This window comes from Megalops cyprinoides, chromosome 6 (assembly GCF_013368585.1).
Source record: "Megalops cyprinoides isolate fMegCyp1 chromosome 6, fMegCyp1.pri, whole genome shotgun sequence".
NCBI classification, from domain to species: Eukaryota; Metazoa; Chordata; class Actinopteri; order Elopiformes; family Megalopidae; genus Megalops; species Megalops cyprinoides.
The window spans coordinates 23,885,248-23,908,934 of record NC_050588.1 but is presented as its reverse complement, the minus strand read 5'-3'; the positions used below and the strand labels follow the sequence as shown (position 1 = coordinate 23,908,934).

The window sequence follows — 23,687 nt, the reverse complement described above, 5'->3', positions numbered from 1 at the left end:
AGCAGAGTGGTATAGAAATTGAGTCAGTCCTGCCCCCCCCCCCCTTTCATCCCGCAGAGACCGTCAGTGAGAATGTTCAGTCTTCACCTCTCTAACTCTCTCATCCCCAGGAGATTCGAGTGAACCAGACGAGCACCCCGCCGTGCGACCATACCCCTCCCGAGAGAACGCCCCCTCCTACGGTCTCAACAACGCCTCGTCGTCAACCACGGACAGCTCCCAGCAGACTCACCCCCACCTTCACCCTCCCGAAGAGGACCCGCTCGGACCTCTGCCTGACAACTGGGAGATGGCTTACACCGAGAATGGAGAGGTCTACTTTATAGAGTATGTATACAACCTTCCCCTCCCCCTCCGCATTGCTCTGTACAATGCCTCATGTCACCTTTGTGAGAAAGGATAGTTCTGCTCTTATGTGTGCATACACATACACTTTAAAGAGGGGACGTTTTCTTCCACAGTTTGTTCCACTATCCCCCTTTAGCCTTCATCTCCCTATAATGCATCGCCTATGACAGAATGTCTGCTTCATACTGCACATAACCATTGATGTAGGGAAGGCTTATTCTGTGTGTCCCCTACTGTGTTGACTTGGGATGCCTGCTGGACTCACTATAAGGTGCTAAAGAGAAAAAAAGATTCTTATTTTAAAGAGAATTCTCTTAAACCCTAGTGCAGAGAAAATTGATTTTAGACCATGGTGCAAGAGCAGGTTTCAGCAGATAGATGAGATCTTCATCACCTTGGAGTGCATCCTCTTGACCTCATACTGCACAAAGTAGTTACTTCAGCCATAACTAGTGTGGGTTTGAAATAGTTTCACTATAACAAGGAATACTTACACAATACTGTGTGTGTGTGTGTGCACGTACGTGCGTGTGTGTTTGTGTGTGTGTGTGTGTGTGTGTGTGTGTTAGCATGTGTCATATATCCAGGCGTAGATATTATTTCGATGTGAAACAGAAACTAGAAAGTGGTGTTATTCCAGGACTGGGGAACATCGCCAGTACACTCCACGTTAACATTGGGTAGTATATGTATTTTTTGCTTTTATAGGGGTCCTTCTTTTCTCTTTAGACAGCAATTAACACTGAGGATGTTTTGCCAACAGTGTTTTACTGCATCCTAGAACAATGCACGTCTGTCCTTCACTTCTGTTTTTAGCCACAACACAAAGACGACATCCTGGATCGACCCTCGGTGCCTGGAGAAGCCCCAGAAACCACTGGAGGAGTGTGAAGACGATGGTAAGGCTCCCATGCTGCGTCCTCATGCTGGCACACACATCCATCTCCATCTCCTCTGTGAGCGTTTGTCTGTGCGGAATGCGAGTGCCTCCCGTGGCCTACAGGTGGTGTCCTTGAGCTGCAGGAGACAGCGAATGACTAATGTGTGGGTCCTGAGCTGTGGGTCTGAGCAAGTCGCTCTGAAAGCCTCAAGGACTGGCTGGATTATTCGCATCATCTAGCATAAATAAATAATGCCTTCCTCACAGAGGAATGCCCGCCCACAGAAAATGCTGTGGATTAGAAGACACAGTGTTATCGGTTTGCCCCGCTCGCATGCAGAATGCTCTCACTTGTTGTGCTTCGCATTTTTTCCAGTTTTTTTTTTCTCATAAAAAGAAAGAGCTGATACGATTCAAGGCACGTCGGGGATGGAGAGAATCAGGGTGCGGCCATATGTAGGTCCTCTTAAACTGGTGGCAGCCCTTCAGTGAGAAGGACAAATAATCACTCATGAAAATGATTATGAACATTAGGGCGCATAAATATTTCCACCTGCAGAAGGGTTTGGCACCGGCATATAAAAACAGCCTGGTTCTGTCATTGTAAAAATGATCAAATTAAGCCAGCACTGCAGACTGAAAAGGCTGTTTTCATTCTTTAATTCTAAATAATTATTGTTTTTAATTATCATTTGAAGGTTTTCTGTGTCATGAGCAACACTGGACCTTGATCCGCAAATTATATTTTGAAAAAGATGAATGAATGTCAATGAAAAGGAAAATCTCGTTCTTTATAACCTACAGATCAACAAAACAAAAACTGGTGTTCATAATTCCCAAGAATATTATTTCATCTTTTAATTAAGGACATAGTATGGGAAAAATAGGGAAAAAAAGATTGGCTTTGTTTCTTTTGTACCTGTTAAGCTTTGCCTCACCCCGCATGAATTTCCATTTTTAGGAGTGATGGACATGGTTGCATATGGCAAAGGCTTTGATTTTTATTAGTGTATTTTTCCTGCAAAATGAAGGCCCTTCCATTTACATGCCTGTAAATGAGAGATCTGGAACACTGCCACCTCCTGGCCACTTGGGAATCATCCCTTTAGGTTTGCTAATTACAGCTGAATCCTCTGCTCTTCATTTCATCCACCAATGCGTGAGCCGATTATAGAGTCTTTTTTTATTATTATTATATTCCCTGTTTTGATTATAGCTGCCCTACCCATCGATTCCTGTCTCATCCAACCAGTCAGAATTTCTGCATGCGTTGCCATGGGTTGCAACGGTGTATTTTTTTCTGCATTGTGCTCCTTTATCGAAGGCTTTGCTGGAAGCTTGTTCTTGGATCTCACTATCTCCCCCCCTCTGTTGCTGTCTATCCCTCACCCCCCTCTTCTCCCTGTTTCTCTTGTCGCCTGTCTTCATTTGCTGTCTTTCACTTGGAGAAGAAGGCGTACACACTGAAGAGCTGGACAATGAGCTAGGTAGGCATCACACCTCCAGGAAACCTTGCTATAGCAGGCTTGCACACAATTTGCCTTCTTCCTGACAGTTTTATTGGACTGCATCCATTTTCTTCTGTGCGTTTTTCGTGTGTGATAGTGTCACAGATGGTTAATATCCAAGCCCCCTTAATGTCTTTATGTTTTATTAAAAACTATGTTCTGTGCACCATTAGTGTCCCCGTTCAGTAAACTCTGCAAATATCAACGCCCGCAGAATATGGTGATCCAAAGTACCATTCCCAAACCAGTCTCCGTTTAATATCAGGTTTTAATTGTGCCTTGATGTTGCTTGGCTGATTGTACAGCACTTTTATACACTGTAGATTGAGTATGAATGTATTCATTCAGAGGCTACTTGTGTCCGATGCGTAGTTTTGCGGTATACTGTTCACCAAGTGACCCAAGTGCCTGGCAATAAGCCCATCGGTCTACTTATTTATTTATTTTCTCAGACAGATTAGATGCACCCAGTCAATAAATATTGATTGTGAAAATTGAAACACTGCAAAAAATGCAGTTTCTGTGTGCCCACTCATCGTGCATCAAGTACAGTAAAGATTAAAATGAGATGCAAACACTTTAATAGGCAATTTGTCTCCCAGTTCCCTTCTGAGCCGAAAAACACGGAGGAACTGTGTATAATGAATGTAGAGTTTATCTTGCACTATCCATTTAGCAAAACCTGCAGTCTTTTTTTGACACCTCCTGACCATCGTGCATTTGCCTGGGATTTTGGAATGCAGACACTTAAAGATATATGAAATTAAAGTAGTGCTTTTTTAAAAAATCATTTACTCAACATAAATTATTAATTTTTTTCTTCAGTATGACAGTACTTTAATGCTGAATGGTAGATTTAGGATCTCAGTTTTTCTAAACTCAAGTGATTGATAATTATGTTTGCTCAACAGAGGCATGTTCTGTCAGAGTATGTCAAATTAATACGACAGACTGACAACTTATTTCCCCTCAGAAATGTTTGTGTGTTGCTCACATGGGAAAACCAACATTTAGAATTACTCTTTATATGATTATCAGGGTCATTTCTGATCAAATCAAAGAAGAAGCTGACAGAATAAAATATAACAAAACTATGTGAGGTTCATGTGAACCATTTAAATGGTGATTACAGCAGGCTAGCAGCTTTAAATGTGGGGTATGGTCAGATTTTCATGTAGTCTATAGCACTTTGCTCCATGTTGTAACTGAAGTGTCTTAATGAAAGCAAAGACAAATTATTATGCACGTGCAGAGGTGCAACCTCAGTTCCACGCAAAGCATTGCTGCTTATTAGTATGAGCAAATTAATTCATACTCATTAAACAAGTATTGCCATACCAAAGGGTAAATTAATGCCTGCTGTGTGGGGCAAAAAACTCACAAATGCTTCAATGTGTTTTTCAGTGTTCATACACTTCAGTGTGTGTGCGTTGGTGTAGGTGTGGGTGTGCGTGTGTGTGTTTGTGTTTGTCCTGATCTGACTGAACTCTAATGAAATGGAAACATCACAGATGAACCCTGAATACAGAAACAGAAAAGCTCAAATTTACTTGTTTACTGAATGGTTTTGTTTTTGAATAAATGAATAGCAAGAAGGATCTATGGAAATTGTTTAGGTTTGTGTAATTTGCTAGGAGTCTCCTGACAGTCATGCCACCTGCATGCCTATTGTAAAGTGGGCTGTTGTATTATTTATTCATTACAGATCAAGGACTCAAATTGTGACCTTTGCCTTTTCTGTAGAGGTCTAGATAGTATTACTACAGACTTAAAGTCTGTCTTTTAAACAAAATCAAGAACGCAATACAAAAGTTTAAGGATGTGGTGAAAGCATTTTGTTATTATTGTTCTACACATTAAGCATGACAAACACAAGATGTGGGTTCAATTTGAAAAAAGACAATGTGTGCATCTCCCATGATCTCCCTGAACCTCCATCTCCCCCATGGACACCACCCCATGGTGTACGTGGAGATTTTTGAAACCCACAAGGCCGCCTTAAGTGCAGTATCTGATCAGCTAAATGTCAGATGGTACACAAAGCCTCTACACTTCACCTGTTCAGAGTCTGATATGTGCTGGAAGGGCACAAATGGACAGAAATGCCTACCTGAGCAGCGTTTCCTGTTCTTCAGACCAGAAATTCAACACTTAAAAACAACTAGTTTTTAGACAATTACAAGGAGAAAGGTGAGGTGTTATTTGGGGAGCTTATGCTCTGTATAAGTCCTTCACTTTTTGCCATTCAGACATGATAAAGGCATACAATGTAGCAAAAACTTTTATGGGGATAGTTTTTTGGTATCTGTTTAAAAAACTGTCAATGTGGAATGATCTCTGTGTGTCAGTGTTACGTGGTCATACTGACTGTTTCTACATCTTTTGACCAGGTTACTAAGCTGGCAACACTACTAATGAAATGTGCTGCAAACATGAAGCAGATGAGCCTGAATGTCCTGCATCTTTTTCAATTTCAGAACTGCCAGCTGGATGGGAGAAAATAGAAGACCCAGTGTATGGGGTGTATTATGTGGAGTAAGTCTTTCACTTTGCCGACTTGTTTTGTATGCCACTTTGCAACAAAAAAGATGCATGACAGAGATAATTGACCAGCTCTGATGTTTTTTTTTTTGGTAGTGGACTTTATTTAAATTAGGCCATTTGTTGCTTTCGTTATCATTTGGAAATATTTAGTTCTTCCTCCCAGTGGAGACCCTGGAGTCTGAGTGTGTATATAAATGTATTCCAGTGTTTTGATGTTGTTCAATGCAATACCTCTGAGGCCAAAACTCATATTTGTCTTTCAGATTTATATATTTTTGCTGTATAATTGCTTAGCCTTTTTTACATTCATTTAAATGGAATAAGCCTCTAGTTGTTATCTTTTCCTGAAGCAGCATTTTGTTCTGATTGTCTTGTGCTGAGGTTCCTGCCTTTGCTGTCACTGTCTGCCCTTATTTTTCTCTACTGGAGAGATTTAAGAGTCTGTGTGCCAGAGACACTGTCAACCAGCGTGTACACCCATTTATCAATGTCTCAATGAATCTCCCTCTGTCTCCCTCCCTCTCTCCTTCCCTTTTTCTCTCCCTCTTTCTCTCTCCCTCTTTCCTTCTCTCTCCCTCTCCCAGTCACATAAACAGGAAGACTCAGTATGAAAACCCCATACTGGAAGCTAAACGGAAAAAACAACTCGAACAGCAACAGCCACCAGAAGGTGAGCGGTACATTCGAGGTTCGTTTCCAGCCAGACATGGCATCATTTCTTTCTTTTTTCATGTTTGTGATCGTCTTGTCTGTCATTACGTGTTGTTGTGTTCTAGTATTTTTTAATTGAGAGTCATTGAGCATTTTTTGTTCCTTTCAAGGCATTAACAAGCATTGTTTGATCAATGAATTTTCATTTGTAACAAGAAGAGGTTCCCAAAGCTCTTACATGTACCAATGTAGATGCAAAAGAAAAGTTGAAATGTTAAGGTTTTTTTATTTAAAAAGCATGATAAAATAGAATTCAATTCACTGTCACTGTTGTGTTTGATGTGAATGTATTTAATGAGAATTTCCTATTAGTTTTCATTCATGTTAAATGAGATATATGAAGCTATCAAGTAATGAATTCTTGAGTAATGAAATAATAATTACCTAGTTAGAAAATTTTACAGGGTCCAAATTGCTGTCCATGTATATCTCACATTTTAAGTTCACAAGATATTTAAGTTTTCTGCCTTTACGGATTGAAACTGTGTTAGCAAAGAATAAATCTTTGATGTAACTTTGCCAAATGTCTAGTCATGTCTTCTGAGGCAAATTACTCATCTGCACAGAAGTGTGTCAGCCAGCCATAGTGAGAAATAAGTGTGTGCAGCTGTCAAAGACCCAAAAAACAGGACCCCTTCCCTTACTCTTGCAGAATGGATAGAAGAGCACTCCTCTGCCGGAGCTCCACTCGCTAGCTACGCCACCAACCACCAAGAGACATACCGGGACCCACAGGCAGCCCCCCCACTGCCACCCCCACTAGGGGCAAAACGTTAGTGTCTTGTTATTCCCAATTACCATACACACAGATACACACACACACACACAAGCACACACCCATGTTCAATTTCCTGCATGCACACAAAAAGCTTTTTTGTCAGATTATTGGTCCACATGTGGTTTAAAAAAGTTCTTGTCTGTGAAGTGGTTCGATTATGCAATTTTCACAGCATGAATCCAGGATCCTTTGTACCTCTGCCAAAGGCCTTGAGATTTGAGCGAACAAACTCTCAGTGCAGTCCTTCTTCCATGTCGCAGAGGAAGGGGAGATGTGGAGCTACGGTCCTCTCATCAGAGGAGACGCATTTTATGTTTTCATTCAACAATGTGATTTATGTTGCTCCCGCCCAGTGTTATTGCATTGTGGTTGGTCACTTTGCCGTCCAGCCTGTCGATGTTTGGATCTAGTTTCATCGACCGGGCAAATGATGTCAGGGTTTCTCTTCCCATGTCGATGAAGGTTTGAGTCAAGGTCTGGCTAAAGGATTGGACTTGGATTACATGCTTGAGTGGGCCTTATGTTATAAAACGGGCTTAGCCTGCATTTGCCCAAGCAAAAGGAATGTGACATCCCTTCACTACCACTGGAGAAATATGTTGTGTTTTATGGTTGTGTGTATTGCCGTGATGTGTATGACTGCTTCTGTTTAAGACAGTGGTTTACAGTTCAGCCCTTTAACACCTGTCCTAGAACCACTGCAGCCTGCTTTTAAAGCATCACTAGCACAGGTGATTCCAGTGTTAACTTCCATTTGCATTCACTGACACACCTGTCTGTCTCCAGAGTGATATACACTGCACTGCTGTGTGTGCGTGCTAATGGCGTGTCATGATGAATATTTTGCAGATCTTCTCAGTTGCTGTCAACTGCACTTGACTCCCATGCTCTGTCAGTGCTTCACGGCCTGATGAGGAAACCGCCCTTTGACGCCTTGTGAATTCTAATGTGATGTCTGTATTATGTGGGCTGTTGATCCCGCTGCAGGAGGAAAACCCTTCTTTACCCGGAACCCTGCCGAGCTGAAGGGAACCTTCATCCACACCAAGCTGAAGAAGAGCAGACGAGGGTTCGGATTCACAGTGGTGGGCGGGGATGAGCCCGACGAGTTCCTTCAGATCAAGAGTCTGGTTCTGGATGGGCCCGCTGCGCTGGATGGGAAGATGGAGACTGGTGGGTTCCTTAGTATAAGACTGGGTTTCCAGTAAAAGCCAGAAACCAAAATTCAGAATAAGTATCCATTTGCCTTGGAGGTGGCCCTATTCCTTTTCTGAGCCAACTGAGATTATGCATGTTCTCAGTTTTCACATTACTAGTTTTTATTGGCAGTTTTTGCTGAAGCAGCTTGGGTTAAGTGCCATACTTAAAGATCCAAGCCCAATGCCCTAACTACTTATGTACCTAGCCAAGACATTGTGTAGCTGTCCTTCACATGTCTTATTTCATTGCTCTATTTGCACATGTAAAAATGTGGGTTTTCTTTCAGGTGACGTGATTGTGAGTGTGAACGACACCTGTGTCCTGGGGTATACACACGCCCAGGTGGTGAAGATCTTCCAGTCCATTCCCATCGGCTCCATGGTAGACCTCGAGCTCTGCCGGGGTTACCCCCTGCCCTTTGACCCCGATGACCCCAACACCAGCCTGGTGACATCAGTGGCCATCCTGGACAAGGAGCCAATCATCGTCAATGGGCAGGAAAGCTACGACTCGCCATCCAGTCACGGCAGCCAGACGGGCAACAGCGTGAATGGTGCCAAGGAGCCGCGCCCGTACAGCCCCTCAGCCGAGGTGGCGTCCAATGGCTCTCACACCTACCCGAGCGATGTGGTGACGCTAGCGTCCTCCATCGCCACCCAGCCTGAGCTCATAACCGTCCACATGGAGAAGGGGGACAAGGGCTTCGGCTTCACCATTGCCGACAGCCCAGCTGGCGGGGGCCAGAGGGTCAAGCAGATCGTGGACTACCCCCGCTGCCGGGGCCTGAAGGAAGGGGACATTATCGTGGAGGTGAACAAGAGGAACGTTCAGAGCATGACCCACAATCAGGTGGTGGACATGCTGAGCAAGTGCCCCAAAGGAAGTGAGGTGACCATGCTGGTGCAGAGAGGTAGGTCTTGGGGGGTCGGGGGGGGGGGGGTAGTGGCTGCTCTCCAGATCAGGGAGGGTCCTTTTCCTTTGAATATTGATGCTTCTGGGAGTTTCCTCACTGTCTGTCAGGTCCTCGCCATGGAGTTAGTGACTCTTAGCCACATTTGTTTGAGAAGAGCAATAGACGTTAGAAGTATCTGTGCTCGGTTTAATGGTGAGCTCAGGTGGTGCTGCAGCTTCCCTGACTGGTTGGGTGACTCATGTTTCCTACACAGCGAATGACCTACCTGAGCTGTATGTGTGTTTGTGAATGTGAATGTGTGCTTGTGTGTGTGAGTGTGTACGTGGGTGTGTATGTGTGCACAGAAGTGCCGGCAAGTGTGTATGTGAGGGCATGAGTGTCAAAGTCTTTATTGAAATGTATTATTTCAAACTGTGGAGAGGAAGACGGCTGTGTTTTGATTGGAGGACTCCATCACAAAGGAGTGAATGCAAGCAATGGCCTGAAAAGGAGCCTTATAAGGAAAGGCCATTGAATTGAGCTTTTATTCACATGAAGCTCAGGGCCTTGGATGCAGCTACAAAGGACCTTAATTTTGCTCTGTGAAATGCACAATAAAACTGTTTCGGTGGTAGAACAGTTTTAGGTGGCATTTTGGATTGGTAATTTGATAAATCTACAATCAAGCGACTTCTTATCTGTGGAGTAATTAAGTGATTGTAATAGGCGCAGTAACTTGGTGAACCACTGACAAACTGGAAGGTCAGGCTTGCTTGTTTTATTAATGACTCCCATAAGGGGCTGGGACACTTATGAGACTGTGAATCGCTCAGCTGCAATTGCTCAGATTTATTCAGAGGGCTAGTAAAAATGAAGGTTATGAACGTAACCACATTTCCCCCAATCAAAGGGCTGCCAGAGCTGGTCAGTAAAAATGGATACCCTTCTGCCTGACATGGATGATGAAGAGACATTTTGTGGGAAGCAGAGGCTGTGCCATTCTGTCAACAGTGGGGATTGCTAACATTAGTGGCCCTCAGGTTAATAGAACCTACCTCAATCTCAGGGTCAAAAAGGCAATCCCGGGGTAATTGATAGTTGTATGCTAAAGCCACCATATTCTGCAGGTGGAACATTTGTCTACTGGTGGCACCCTTGAGTAATGCCATTGATGTCAAAATGCCAATGACATCAAAGTGTGTCGAGCCAAATGGGCTTCCGATGTCACACACAGAGCTGGATGCCACCCATTGGGCAAACTAGTTTCTCCAGCCTTCTTCATGCAACATGTTTACTCGAAGTACATAATCAGTTCCCCGGGTGGGCAGAACCAATATAACGGAGAATTGTCCGTTGAGGGGATAAGTTCTGTGGCACAGCTTATATGTTAAAGCAAAAGGAGCATATGGAGAAAATGGCTTGTGCCAGCTGCTCCCAGTGTATAGCTGTATAGCAGAGGTTATAGCCTATAGAATGTCATGCTGAGGCTCAGAGAAACCTTAGGGAAACTTAGGGGCAGCAGTTGAATTTTCGTGCGCCCAGTCAGTCTCACTGTCCGAGATGATCAGTCTGGTAGGAGCCAAGGCTTGTGAAAAAGACCCATTGGCCACAAATGAATATTGACATAAAGGCCCAGTGGATCCCACAGATAAAGCCCCACAATGAATAGTCTTTCAGTTTGGCTCGTTTGAAGGTCCAATCCGGTGTCTCTTTTGCAACTAAGCTGTGCAAGTATAAGCCAATAGGAGCAGGCCTTGCATTGCTTTGTGCAGAGACTGTGAGTGCAGTAGCCAACCTGTGACAAATGTGTCAAAGCCATCCATATACTCTAAATGCAGCTCTTTGCATAATGCAAAGACTGTAGAGACTTTGATTGTGTTCCTCAGTCTCACACTGTTCAATGAATAAGGCGCCCTGGGGTGAATAGGATCTAGTTGGGTGCTTTAATTACTCTTTCTGCTCTGTACTCAGGTTTAATTGCTGCTCTTGATGTCGGCATTGTTCTTGTCCATGCTAAGCCGTCACAAGTCAATTTGTAGGCAGCCAATTAGAACTTTTTGCCTGGAAGCTTGAGGAGAGCTGTAATTGGTAGAAACGTGGTGTTTTTTAAATTTAAAAAAAAAAACCCCTTGAATATGTTCTGTTCTCTGGGGATCAGAGAGCGAATGCATTCCTCATTAAAGCATATGTATCATGAAACAGGCCCCTGACCAGGAATACAGAGAGGAACGCCATAGATACACAAATTAGAGAATCTACTGAGACATTGATGGCTTTGGAGAGAAATGACCAAGGGATTATCAGGGATGATTTTATGGCAAGATCCACCCATCCGGTAGTGCACAATGGGGATAGTTATCACATCTCAAAAAATCATTTTCACAATTATGATTGAGAACACACACGTCTTACCTTGCACAGCCCCGTGATCCAGCACAGACATATGATTGGCTTTCACATACAAATGCTCACTCTCAAAATTATTCATCTTAGCGTGCACAGTTTCTCCCCATATTTTCTGTAAGACATGCTTACATAATTAATAGTGTGCCCAAAAGGCTTTACCTTTTGTTATTATTTACTTGGAGAGCAGCTCCGCATGGGTTTAAATGTCATCGTTATTCCTGTAGAGTGTGGTATGGAAATACAGACGTCTGTTGTGCTTCCAGTAATCACCAGTGCACAGATAACATGTGCAGAATACCCAAATGCAGGGCCTCGGCAGTCCAATAGCTTTGATCGTATCATATAAATGCCATCCATTAATGCAATTTAGGCCTCTGCAGATGTTAAATGCCGTGTTCATGAAGCCAGATTGTTTCCAATCAGCCAGTGTGTTAGCAGAGGAAGGTTATCTGCTGAAGACAATGCGCTCCCAAAAGATAATTATTACATAGAAACAACAATAGCACCTCCACAGCAATAGAGGGGAATAAAGGAATGCGGGGAGGAATGTCAGGATACGTTAACAGCATGGTTAGAAACCTGATTTCCGCATCTGTGCACCATTAATCAGTGATGGCTGAGCTGAAAGCCCCTTCATGGGGAAAGAGATGGAAGGTCATAGAAAACACAGTGCAGCACATTCCAGCACTGTCACACGGACAGCCACCTCTAAAGAGCCTGATTGGATCACCTACCAGTACAGCTCTGTTTGGATTGTGCTTCAGCTCTGCGAATGCTGTTAGCGTTGCAGTTCAGATTGACTGTTCTGTTCCTCTACATTACCATTTTAAATCATACCCCCCCATCTTTATCAGAGGCATGTAGTCACTCCTGAACCCCAGCCAACCTACTCAGCAGTTTTGCCTTATCTGTAACAGAAGACGTGTTTATGGCAGATTTGTAAATAGCTTTTCTATCAAAACAAAAATGGAGCATCCTTTTCAGAAAACTTACAAGTAAAGCCAGAAAAAAGATAAACGACAATAATGAATACAATGGAGGAGGGAATTGATTCAGTGTATCGGAAGGACTTTTTTGCATGCATCGCATTAAATTTGCTGACAACTAATTCAGCAAGGAGGCGCTGGAATAATGAACGGTGATGCTGGCTATTGGGGGACAAGTAATCACTCCTGAATGGATGCATATTTTTCTACCAACATTAGCCTGGGTCCTCGTGATGAGTTTAAGGCACCGCTGGTATTTGAATGAGAGTCACTCAAGGTGAGCTCTCCCCCCTGACTTGCACCTTGAAGCCAGAGGCGAGTGGTACATCTTGGCGATCTGGCCTCCCCTTGTTTCCATGACAATGCTCCGCAGTACTGCAGTGGGGCAGTGAGGAGGGGGGGGGGGGGTATGGGGAGGGTCACCCCCCCCCCTCCAACAAAATCACCACCATCATTGTAGAGAGAGTGAGAGAGACAAAGGGAACAGCCTACCAGCTTCACTGACACTGTAGCTAGCAGTCTCACACATCAATAACACAGGAATGCATCCAAACACACAAGAACTGGTGAAAGATGAGGCAGATACTGTCAGCTGACTGAGGCAGTGGGGGATGGTCTGCGTGTTTCTATTTGTGTGTTAATGTGCATGTGTGTGTGTGTGTGTGTGTGTGTGTGTGTGAGTAAGTGAGTGAGTGAGTGTGGTGAGGGATTGGTGGGGGGAGGTTAGTGTGCCATGTAGTAACAGAAGCAATGTGTCTAGCACTCTTCACTGAGTGGGTGTTCAGTACTGGTATGGTTGCCTGTCTAATGAGGGCCTGGCAGCATTGTTGCTTCCTCTCTGCCAAATATACATAAAAAAATGTATGAAACAAATGTGTCAGAGTAATTAGATTTCTGTACTTTTCGATACAGTTTCCTTTTCAAACATGGGATGAAATATCACTGTGTGAATAATGTCAGTGTTATGCGGCCTGCGCAGTTGCCAAGAGACCGTCTGTCACTCCCTGCGTGCCTGTCCGTCTGGCTCGTGTGACAGATGGGCTGGGCGGTTGGAAGCTGTCCTTCCAAGCCCCGGCAAGGGAGGGGGGCCCTTTCCGCCCACCGTACATGATAATCTGACCATTAATAGCTTCCATTTAGTGTCCGCTGCGTTTGACACATTTCAGGCCAACCCAAGGAGTTCCTCACCATGGTAACTGGCAAGGCGCTATCACACCATCATTGTGGGAGGGATATTTTCCCTTATACCTTCAAGTTCATATCTGCTCTTTCAATGCGGACTTAAGCTCCCCCTTTCGATTCACATCACTGGCCTAAAATGCGTGTGCTCTCCCAGCGATCTTTAGGACTGATTTGTAAATGCTTGGCAGGTCCACTCCCATGCAGCGCGTTTGACAGCGCTCAGCCCAAGCCATTGAACCGAGCTTGTTGAAAATAGATAAATCGTTATTTTACGGAATATTAACTGCTGTTGTGTTGGTATTTCTACCAGAAAGAGGCAGAAAACCTTGAATCGCCACATGGGCAAACGGGGATTTGACAAAGGCAGCCTACCTTTGTTTCGTGCTGTACTTTAGTGCATGGAAGGAAAGATGGAGCCTGAGATTTCCCTTGAGGATAATTAGAAGGAGAATAAATGTGGTAGCAGTGGGTCATCGTTTGATCCGAGGGCTGGTTCTCTCACGCACCTCGCGCATGTTTGCAGCTGCTGCATCCTCTGCCCTTAAAAAAAAAAGAGGAACACATTGGGGTTAGGTAGATTGAGTGCTTTGGTTCTGTTTCTATTTCTGACGTCGTCCTGCGTGGCTTCTGCGCAGTAGACCGAGGGCAGCCTTTGTTACCATCCAATTACACTCCCACAGCCGGGCTTGAACATCTACGCGTGTATATATGTATATACACACTCATAAACGCGCGTATAAATCATTATATTAAATGCGTTTTTGTCGGCCTGTCATCAGAGCCAGTCCCCTGATTTGAAATAGCTGGAATGAATTATAAATACACGGGGAGGGCGGTGCCGCAGCAGAAAGTTTTAACATTTAATGGCTACTGCCGAGGCTGAGAGCAGGGCTGCAGATAGAGCAGGAGATAATCTTTGTACAACAGATGATCAGTGACAGCGCCAGCACTTGTGATGGCCGGTGCACGTGCAGCGAGCACCAGCGGAGTGCGGCGTTAAAGGAAGACCGCATGTCAGGAGGACAGCGCTGCACTAAAAGTCATGCTAAAAGCCTTTTCATTGGGGGGGGGGGGATCAATACCTAGTCATTTATTAGGTGTGTAGAACCATTAATGTCTTGTTGGTGTGTGGGATGATTATGCAAGGCACAGTGGCTGGTACTCAGCATAACAATGTTTAGGATGGGCAGAGAGTGGAGTGCGCTGTGCACTTCCTAATCACTGCAACACAGTTCTTGTTTTTTTTTTTCACAATAGGTTGATTTGCACTCAATTGCCCATAGAAATGTTTTCCTGTGAATATCATAAATGCAGGTGCTCATTTCACTGTTGTGCAGTGTTTTCCCTGCTGAAGTGGCTGTTTTTTTTCTGTATCTAACAGATCCCTAATTGTGGCCCTTTCCATTTAATTTAGTCTGTTCTACTTTAAACATTATAGCAAGGGGCGCCTGACGGTTCTGTATGAATGTACTAGTGCATCATTTATGTAGGCTCCATAAGCCCAGCTTCCGATTTATCAGAGATAAAAAGAGGAGTAGGTGTGTGCGTGTGTAGTAGTGCGAACGAGGGAGGGAGAGGGAGGGAGGGGGGAGAGAGAGAGGCAGGGAGGCAGGGAGGGAGGGGGGTGAGGAAGGACTAGCAATGCACAGCGAAGGGAGGAGGGGGAGGGTGAAAGAAAATAGAGAGAGCGCGAGAGCGAAGCGAAGATCTGCCTCTCGATGCACAAGCCTCCAACGGACACGTCGCGCAGCGAGCAGACGGAGGAAGATGGTTTCAGTAAGCGGGGAACCGACGCTTGCCTTTGATTCGATGTTCGGTCGCTTGCGCTCCCTGTCCATGGGTAACAGTTGAGATTGCGCCCGGGCGCTCTTGTTCTTCCGGAGCTGGGGAGGTCTGTGTGGGTCCGGCCAGCCCTTCAGGGTTTCTGCAGCACCAGTCAGCATCGCTAATGCAGATAGATCTCCCGTACCCTCTAATTCCACAGGAGCGGGAGCGCTAGCAGTGGCTGGCTGCCGCGGCTCCACGCTCCTCCGCCGTAGAAGCCGCCCCGTCCTGGGACCGATGTTCTTGCAGGGAAGGTGAGGCGTTTGTGCTGATAATTAACCATCTCTCTCTCTCTCTCTCTCTCTCTCTCTATCTCTCTCTCTCTCTCTCTCTCTATCTCTCTCTCTCCTTGCTGCTTTTCAGGGGTGGCGCCGGCGAAGAAGAGCCCTAAGCTGGTGAGTACCGATGTTTGTCGTTTTCCTCTGCTCTTCCGCTCTCTGTGGTCCCCTCTTAGGGCTGCTGTGGGTTATCTCCGAGGCAGAACGGTGGAAGTGTTTCTCTCTTTTGTGAAACCACCACCTCCTGTACTTTAATGAATACTTTGATGCGCAGATTAATTTGTTTAGCAGTGACCTGCTGACAGAGAGGGCAGAGGGCACACGTGAGGCGAATTGCCTCCCTGCTCTTAGAAGCCCTCCTATTGTATTTTCTTAATGAGTAACTGAACAGAAATAGGCAAAGCAGGCCAGGCCGTGGGAACGCTTTTGTGTAGGAATGTTGTGTTGCCACTGCTCCCTTGGAACTGAAATTGCACTGAATCAAATTTTGCAGTCATTCATTTGCTTTACATGCTCCGCTCTTCCAGCCTGTTTAGCTGAACACTGACCTGCATTTCAATGAAACTAAAACAGAATTTTCATGAATATTTTTTCACATGTATCTAAAAAAATGATCTCCCATAATTTACGTATATATTTTTAAATGTATGTTTGTACTGAGTGACATTGTGGTAACCATACCAGAGGTGTTAGGTGTGGAGAGTGTGTGTGTGTGTCTGTGTGTCTGTGTGTCTGTTTGTGTGTGTGTGTGTGTGTGTGTGTGTGTGTGTGTGTGTGTGTGTGTGTGTGTGTGTTTGTATGTGTGCATGTGTGCAAGAGAGAGGTTGAATGCGTGTTCTGTACTGTGTAGGCTTGTGTGAGTGTAGAGACGGGTGGAGTATGCTTCGTGCAGTAGAAGTGAGTGGAATGTGGGAGCACTTGCATGTACTTTTGAGGCTATGTGTGGGATGTGGGAGAGTTAAGGTGTAGCATATGACTGTAACTAAGGGGTAAGCGTGTGCATGACACGAGACTGGTTGTGACAGTGGTGCATGCATGCATGCGTGTGTGTGTGTGTAAAAGACATGATGAGAGGCTTATGACAGGGCAGCATTTGTGAAGGTGTGTTTTTGTGTTATTGTGTGACAGTTACGAGTGTGTGTGTATGTATATGTGTTTGAGAGTGTGTAACATTTATGTTTGTGAGTGTATGTATATGTCTTCCTGAGTGTGCAAAAGCAGTGAGTGTGAGCGTGTCTTAGGTTGGAGTCTCAGGTCAGTACTGCAGATTGGAATGCAGAACTTGAGGCTGAGATGGAGAAACCCTTTTGCCCTCACATTCTTGTTGCAAGCTCTCCTCACCAGCAGGAAGACTTGATGACGGTGTTTGCTCATTGCTGGGGGCGATGGCCATGAAGTCACATGACTGTAGAAGAGCTGCAAGAGAAAGGGGGGGGGGGGGCTGACTCTGGACCACTGTCACATTCAATTAAGTTTTTTCTGGGAAAGCTGGCTTTGTGCACAGTGTTGTATCATAGAAATGTCAGCCTAGATGTGGCTGTGCGTCAGGGTCCGTGAGGAATTCCGCCTTTGGTGAAACACTCCCAATATGTGCTCAGAATCTCATCTTATATACAGTGGGGAGCTCCTACAAACATATTCAGCCTTCTGCTGAACAAAAAGAATACAGTATGTAATTTTTATTTTTTTCTGAGGTTTTTTTTGTCTTCCCTTGGAATGTGTCTTCTTGAAGAATCTTAAACTGATCTGTTTAATTATGCTTTATATGCACACGCAGAAAGCCTTTCCAGCTGTAGCAAATGGTTTTGATTAAATATGAATCTGATAGAATAGAACTACAGTACAGTTCTGTGACACACTTGTTTGTTGTAAGGGATTCTCTGCACAGTAAACTGTGAGTGATATCTGGAACACAAACACAACTCCTGTTGTTTATGCTGTCTCTACACCATCAAGAGCAAACACCGTCTGTACAGTGGAATGAGCAGCCAAGTGTGTAACTTTCAGTTTCTGTAGGGAAAATTTTTTATTTTTCATGAAAAGTAATAAGGTGATTGGAGTGAATAAGCAAGGTTTTGTGATTCTGTTCACATCGGGGCTGCCTCTCAATTGGCTGGTTTGTGTCTGCTTCGCCATTTGCATGCAGATGGAGAGATAAGAGGGTTTGGATAAGTGAGGGGGAAATGAACACCCAGGAGGAGTTCCGTCATGACCTTGTGTGATTCTTTACTCCCACATTTCTTCCCCTCCCTTTTCCCTTGTCTCTCCTTCTATGTCTTTATTTCACTCCATCTTTTCCCTCCTCCTTCTCCTCTTTTTCCCTCATCCACACACTCTGCTCACTTCTCTCTCCCTCTCTCTCTCTCTCTCTCTCTCTCTCTCCCTCTCTCTCTCTCTCTCTCTCTGTCCCTCATCTTCTCTCTCTCTCTCTCTCTCTCCCCCCTCTGTCCCTCATCCTCTCCTTCCTTCTCCTTCTGTCTCTCTCTGTCTCTCTTGCACTCTCTTTCCACTCAGCAGCAGTTGGAGAGGAAGGACAGCCAGAGCAGCTCCCAGCATAGTGTCTCCAGCCACCGCAGTACGCGCACCGACTCGCCCATACACCCGGCCCAGGCCCTGCCCAGCGAGAGCGCCGCGCCCCCGGCCCCCACCCAGCCACTGCCCGGCCTGCCCCCCCAGGAATCAGGAGACGGCACCACTCAGAAGAAGCCAGACCCCTTCAAAATTTGGGCCCAGTCTAGGAGCATGTATGAAAGTAGGCGTAAGTATAATGAGATTTGTGGTGAGAGGGCTTTCTGGGAGTTTTCTTGGCGCCGCCTTCCTGTCAAGGTTATTCTGCTCTGTGGGGTATTGGTGGGGGGTTGCGTCACTTAGGCTGGGAGAGGAGGTTCTTGGGAGAGCATGTTGGATCTCTAATGCTAGCTTCCAATCCAAGAAGAGCTTCAAATGGCTCCATTTGTGTGAGGGGCTCCTCCTTCTCCTTTACAATAGACTGTCTACCTCCTTTGTCAGAATACGCATTGAGAATAACAGCAGAAAGAAGCACAATATGGACAGCTGCTCAGTGCAGCAGTCAGATCTGGGAGAGCAAATGGTGCAGGTACTAGCCCTGAGGTTCTTTTGTGAATCTACCATGTCTTACTTCAAGGGAAAGTCAGGTGGTTCTGTTTCACCTGCAGTACTGCGGAAGGGTGTCTGCCATGTTTAAGCATCTTTTCATTCTTGCAAACACTGGAGTGATTGGTCCTTTCCACCCTATCCTATAGTACACTCCCAACCAGATACAACATTTGTAGACACTCATTTGCTGACATGGAACGCTGGGCTTTGAAGTATGTCTTCCAACAAAAGCAGAGATGGTAGAGGATAGTGTATCTAGCGCTTTTTTCCCCCCATGTCCAGTTATGCAAATGAGGTGAGCTTCCTAATTAACAGGAATATCCCTCAGCTTTTGTCAGGAGAGTACAGGGGAGTGGATTTCAGGTTGAGCGAAACAGGTCAGCTGGAAGAAATCCCTCCTGCACCCTCGTCATCGCGCCTCACTTTTATTATTCAACATCCTGAAATAGAGAGGAACTTGAGCCAGGCTCTCTACTCCACTCACTCCCGATGAGCTCAGAGATATGAAAGCTCAAGTTAGGCAGGGAGCAGCGCGAAACAAAGAGGAGTTTGATCTGATGTGAGCCCTCTTCGCGATTGCCGTCTGTGCGTGTAATTGCCTCTGAAGAGACTGGCCCGGCCCGGTGGCTGATCTGGCGGGTACGGCGGAGAGGCGCCAGGGCCTCGCTGAACATGCGCCGTTTTGGTGCCTCCCGAGCCTCTCTTCCCAACACGGGATGGAGCTGGAACGCAATGAAAAATTAGCCATGCCAAGCCTCCCTGCGGCAGCCATTTTGTCCATTGCCGGGGAGCAGCACGGTCCACTGCTTCGCTGTGATTGGTCGGCTGCCAGCTTCCTGCTCCCTGCTCTGAGCCGATGCCGCTATTAGTCCTCGACCTCCCAAGTCCACAGGGCCGCAGACGGCGGGCGACAGAGAGGAATGGCTTGCATGCTGCATACAGATTGTCAGCGTGCTTCACAATCCGCAGCCCGGGTGGTTGTTCCTTCATTGCCGCCTTGCTGCTTCTCTGTGGCTTGGCTTCGGAGGTATGTCTGCATCTCTCTTGGGGAGGCCCCTGTGTCCCCTTATGGAAAAAGTCTCTCTGGGGATCCTCTCTCCCTGGAGGATGCCGTTATAGCCCCCTGCATGCTCAGCGTAGAGTAGTGAGCAACCATAGCTGGGCTCCACATAGCCAGGTAAAAAGAGCAGGGCTCCTCCCACTGCAGCCCCCCCCCCCCAGATATGATGAAAAAGCAGACGTACACTGGCAAATTCCTTATGGCTGAGGTAGCCTCCAATCAGTGATCAAGGCCACACAATCTGGGTCCTGATGGCTGAAGCGGCACACTGCCATTGTCATATTCCCTGGGTGATACTTTTCTCATGACCCTGAAATTCTGTGACATTCTTCTGCTGCCAGTCTCAGCCACAAAGGGAGATGGAACAGCTAAGTAAGCCATCAACAGCTAAAGACATGTGAAGGCAAATGAATTAATCTCTCAGAGAGAAAGAGAGTCCAGTACAAAAGACTGGAAAATGTAGAATTATATGTGCACATGTACAACATCTTTTCCAATCATGTTTTAACACTGGAATTTGTGGGTATTGTACTATTCTTTTGTAAGATTTGTGTGCACCAAGTCCAGTGCAGCAAGAAAACATTTTTCTCAACCTTCATGTCTTAGCTTTAGTCCTCTGATACTGAGGGATGGTATTTCACAATTGAGTTTGTTTTGCAAATTCAGTCCCAATTTCTTATGCAAGACTTATTTATTTGATTTAAATTTTTGTTGACCCTGATTTGGGCAAACTATGCCTAGCAGACATTTATTTGGTAATTATATTACCAGTTACTTGGTTAACGAGTTTAGGGCCAGCTGACTTAGGAGGGATTTTCTTGTGTGTTTCATTGGTCATATGCGAGGGAGGCTGGTTAAGTTTTGAATGGTCTTGTTTACATAATATACAACACCTGAAAAACCTCTTGCCTCCATATGTGCTTCAGTCTACATTTGTGGGCCAGGCATATGCTTTGACATAACTGTAAAAATGGAGTTTTATCCCAGTTGTGTTAATGTGAACAGCACTCTTCCCATTCATGAAGTGCAGTTGTCTACAATCCAATGTTATACTGACTCTACTTACTATACTTATACTGGGATGAGGGTCCATTTTGGCTTTTTTCCAATGTTCACTGCCAAGTGCTTCTTGGTGCTTCTTTCACTGCTCCAATACTGAGGCAGAGCTGGGCACAGAGGAGAGGGGTTGGTTAGGATGAGGGTTATATTAGCATAGCGTGAACACAGAGCATCGGGGTAATTAGAAGAGCCGCAGGTGCATCCATAAAGGAGATGATGATGTCACAACCCCCCCTTGCAGCCTGTTCCAGCTGCTGCCGCATGTAAAATAAAAACAAAAGCATGAGACACAGTCGTATGTACGAGTACAAAATGTCTGACAGGACAAATGTATTGATTACGGCCATGGGATCTTTCTTTCAGTGCCCGATTATCAAGAACAGGACATCTTCCTGTGGAGAAAGGACACTGGCTTTGGATTCCGAATACTTGGAGGAAATGAGCCCGGAGAGCCAGTGAGTACAGACTGGGCCGGACGTTCTCCACACCTGCTGATTACCACTAGATCTGTATCTGTAAAACTGAGACACACTGACACAATCTTTCCATGAAGGGACTCTACAAAGATAATACTTGAAGTCAGTGGTGTTGTTAGACCTGGGCATCCGAGGCTACAGCCCTGAATGTTTTATGAATAGCCCTGGATCTCAAAAAAAAAAAAAAAAAAAAAATAAATAAATAAATATATATATATATATATATATATATTTTTTTTTTTTTTTCTTTTTTTTTACAAAAATAAGAATAACAAAAAAATAGCCCCGGATCAATTCATCTGTCATTCTGATCATGCATAAAGTCCTTGAAAATAATACATTGTTGATCAAAAACGCAAATGATGCAATTATTGGGCAAAAATATAAAGATTTCTGGGCTGGGCTAAGTCCCAAATGTTTCAAGATCCTAGCAATGCCTCTGCTTGAAGTCACAGACCTTTATTGTATTGTTTAGTGTTTTTTATGGTATTATTTCAAAACTAAATTTTACATTTGAAAAAAATCTGATTAGGTCAAAGTGAAAAGATGCTGATTATGGCAAACAAGAAACTAGGCCTGACAGATTTTGAAACACTCTCACAGAATGCTGGGGAAAACTGGTGGTCAAAAATACGTTTCTCAGAACTGAACCCATCAATATAAGTAGGAGGTGGTCTTCACAGCTGGACTGCACTCAATCGGCAGTATCTCAGAGTTCCAACAGTTATTGAATTGAAGCGCTAGCTTCAAACGTTTCCGCGCTTTCTTGACAGCATTATATCTGTGTAGAGCAGCGTGCACTCAATCAATAGAGCTGTGTCCTCCATCCCTGTTGAATGTCACTTGAGGATAAACATAGGTTAGGGATCCACACTTACATCGCAAGTACTTGCAGTGTCTGTGTGGTTGAACTAGCAATACAATGCAATGCAATGCAGTGCATGCTCACATGGATCCTGCCAGCTTTTTTAAACATTAAATTATGAAAGAGACAAAGAAAATCCTCTGTCACTTCAACCACCAGTTTCCCCTATGAAAGTTGTTTGTTCTTTCAAGTTGATTTGTGTAGCTCTTGAAGAAAGAAAATAACCATCCCCTTGGGTTTTAATTTGTTGGAAAAGATGAAGGAGATGGGGAGCGAGAGGAAGACAGGCTTGAACAGCACATTCAACTGTATGTGTTGCTTTAACACTTCATTGCTGGTGGCGGAAAAAAGCTCCCCCAAAACTCCGTACCCCCTCCAGTCAAAAACGGTCCTTTCTGTGCCGTCGTTCAGATTTACATTGGTCACATCGTGAAGTATGGGGCAGCTGACGAAGATGGGCGGCTGCGGTCTGGGGACGAGCTCATATGTGTGGATGGGACAGCCGTGGTGGGGAAGTCCCATCAGCTGGTGGTGCAGCTCATGCAGCAGGCGGCCAAGCAGGGTCATGTCAACCTGACCGTCCGCCGCAAGACCGGATACGGAGGTAAGAGAGACAGCGCCAGGCTGACTGGATTGCGAAGCGGGGTGCACTCACTATGTTTGACTGTGGCTCTCCTGGTCCTTTAATAATGTCATTTTACATGTATGTGTCATTTTTAGCAGTTTAGCCATTTGGGTTGAGTTGATGGGCTAAGGTTCTCTACTAATGCTGTCTTCGCACGGGGCGATTTAGTAAGTCTGACCCACAGAAACATGAGGTATTCAAGTATTCACCCCTACTAGAGCTCCAGCATGAATCAGAGACTGCACCAGAGCTCTTTACTTTACCACAAAACCATTGCGTACATTGTAATATTAATCGTTCAAATTTCTCTTGTGATATCTTGCGGCAGGGTCATTTGTATCCATTTTAGAAAAAAACACTGGGCTGGTGTAGCAACCTTTGACAGAGTTGTTAAAAGACTGGAGAGTAAGTTTGCCCTTCAGGAATATAAATAGCTGCCATAAATGTGATTGAGAGCGGCTGAGCCTTTCAAGGTCGGGTGTTGATGAGCAGGTCCACACATGGGCAATGGAGAGGTGGAAGGAATCTGAGGGTATGAATCAAAGTGGCCAGAACTGTAACTGTTCTGTTCTGCTCTCTTGGATTTAAAAGCTATACCATGTTCTCAACACAGATGGAAAAACTGTCAATTGTAAGGACCAATTTGAGGAAAAAATGTCTCGGTCTAATTAAGAATGTTGAATTCAGTACCTTGCTGATGCGAGTTGTTATCCATCCTTCTTCTTGTCTGATGGACATAATTTGGTACTGCTCCTAACTACAGTGTTATGATAGAAACCTGTGGATCAAAGCTCAGTAGAGTCCCAGTGATTGTGTTTGTGCTGCCTGTTCCCTGAAGGCATGTATATTCTTGCACAAGCTGTATGAATGTAATACATTACATTACATTACATGCATGTCTTATCCTGAACGATTAATATACTAATTAGTATACTAATATGCTAATGT

At 44.9% G+C, this 23,687-nt stretch overlaps 1 protein-coding gene across 13 annotated transcripts in view; it reads left to right on the top strand.

The window, feature by feature from the left end:
• magi1b (membrane associated guanylate kinase, WW and PDZ domain containing 1b) overlaps positions 1-23,687 on the top strand; it is a 133,865-nt gene that overhangs the window by 98,400 nt on the left and 11,778 nt on the right. For 3 of the 13 annotated variants that reach the window (XM_036530262.1, XM_036530251.1, XM_036530261.1), the window contains exons 5-16: positions 111-327; positions 1,165-1,247; positions 2,680-2,715; positions 5,214-5,271; positions 5,865-5,968; positions 6,644-6,763; positions 7,757-7,942; positions 8,256-8,879; positions 15,623-15,654; positions 18,052-18,295; positions 21,137-21,228; positions 22,526-22,718. In XM_036530262.1, coding sequence (XP_036386155.1) covers positions 111-327; positions 1,165-1,247; positions 2,680-2,715; positions 5,214-5,271; positions 5,865-5,968; positions 6,644-6,763; positions 7,757-7,942; positions 8,256-8,879; positions 15,623-15,654; positions 18,052-18,295; positions 21,137-21,228; positions 22,526-22,718 — 1,989 coding nt within the window. Of the gene's footprint in view, positions 1-110; positions 328-1,164; positions 1,248-2,676; positions 2,716-5,213; positions 5,272-5,864; positions 5,969-6,643; positions 6,764-7,756; positions 7,943-8,255; positions 8,880-15,622; positions 15,655-18,051; positions 18,296-21,136; positions 21,229-22,525; positions 22,719-23,687 lie in introns of all 13 variants that reach the window. The other 10 variants (XM_036530257.1, XM_036530250.1, XM_036530259.1 and 7 more) reach the window with 7 other exon arrangements.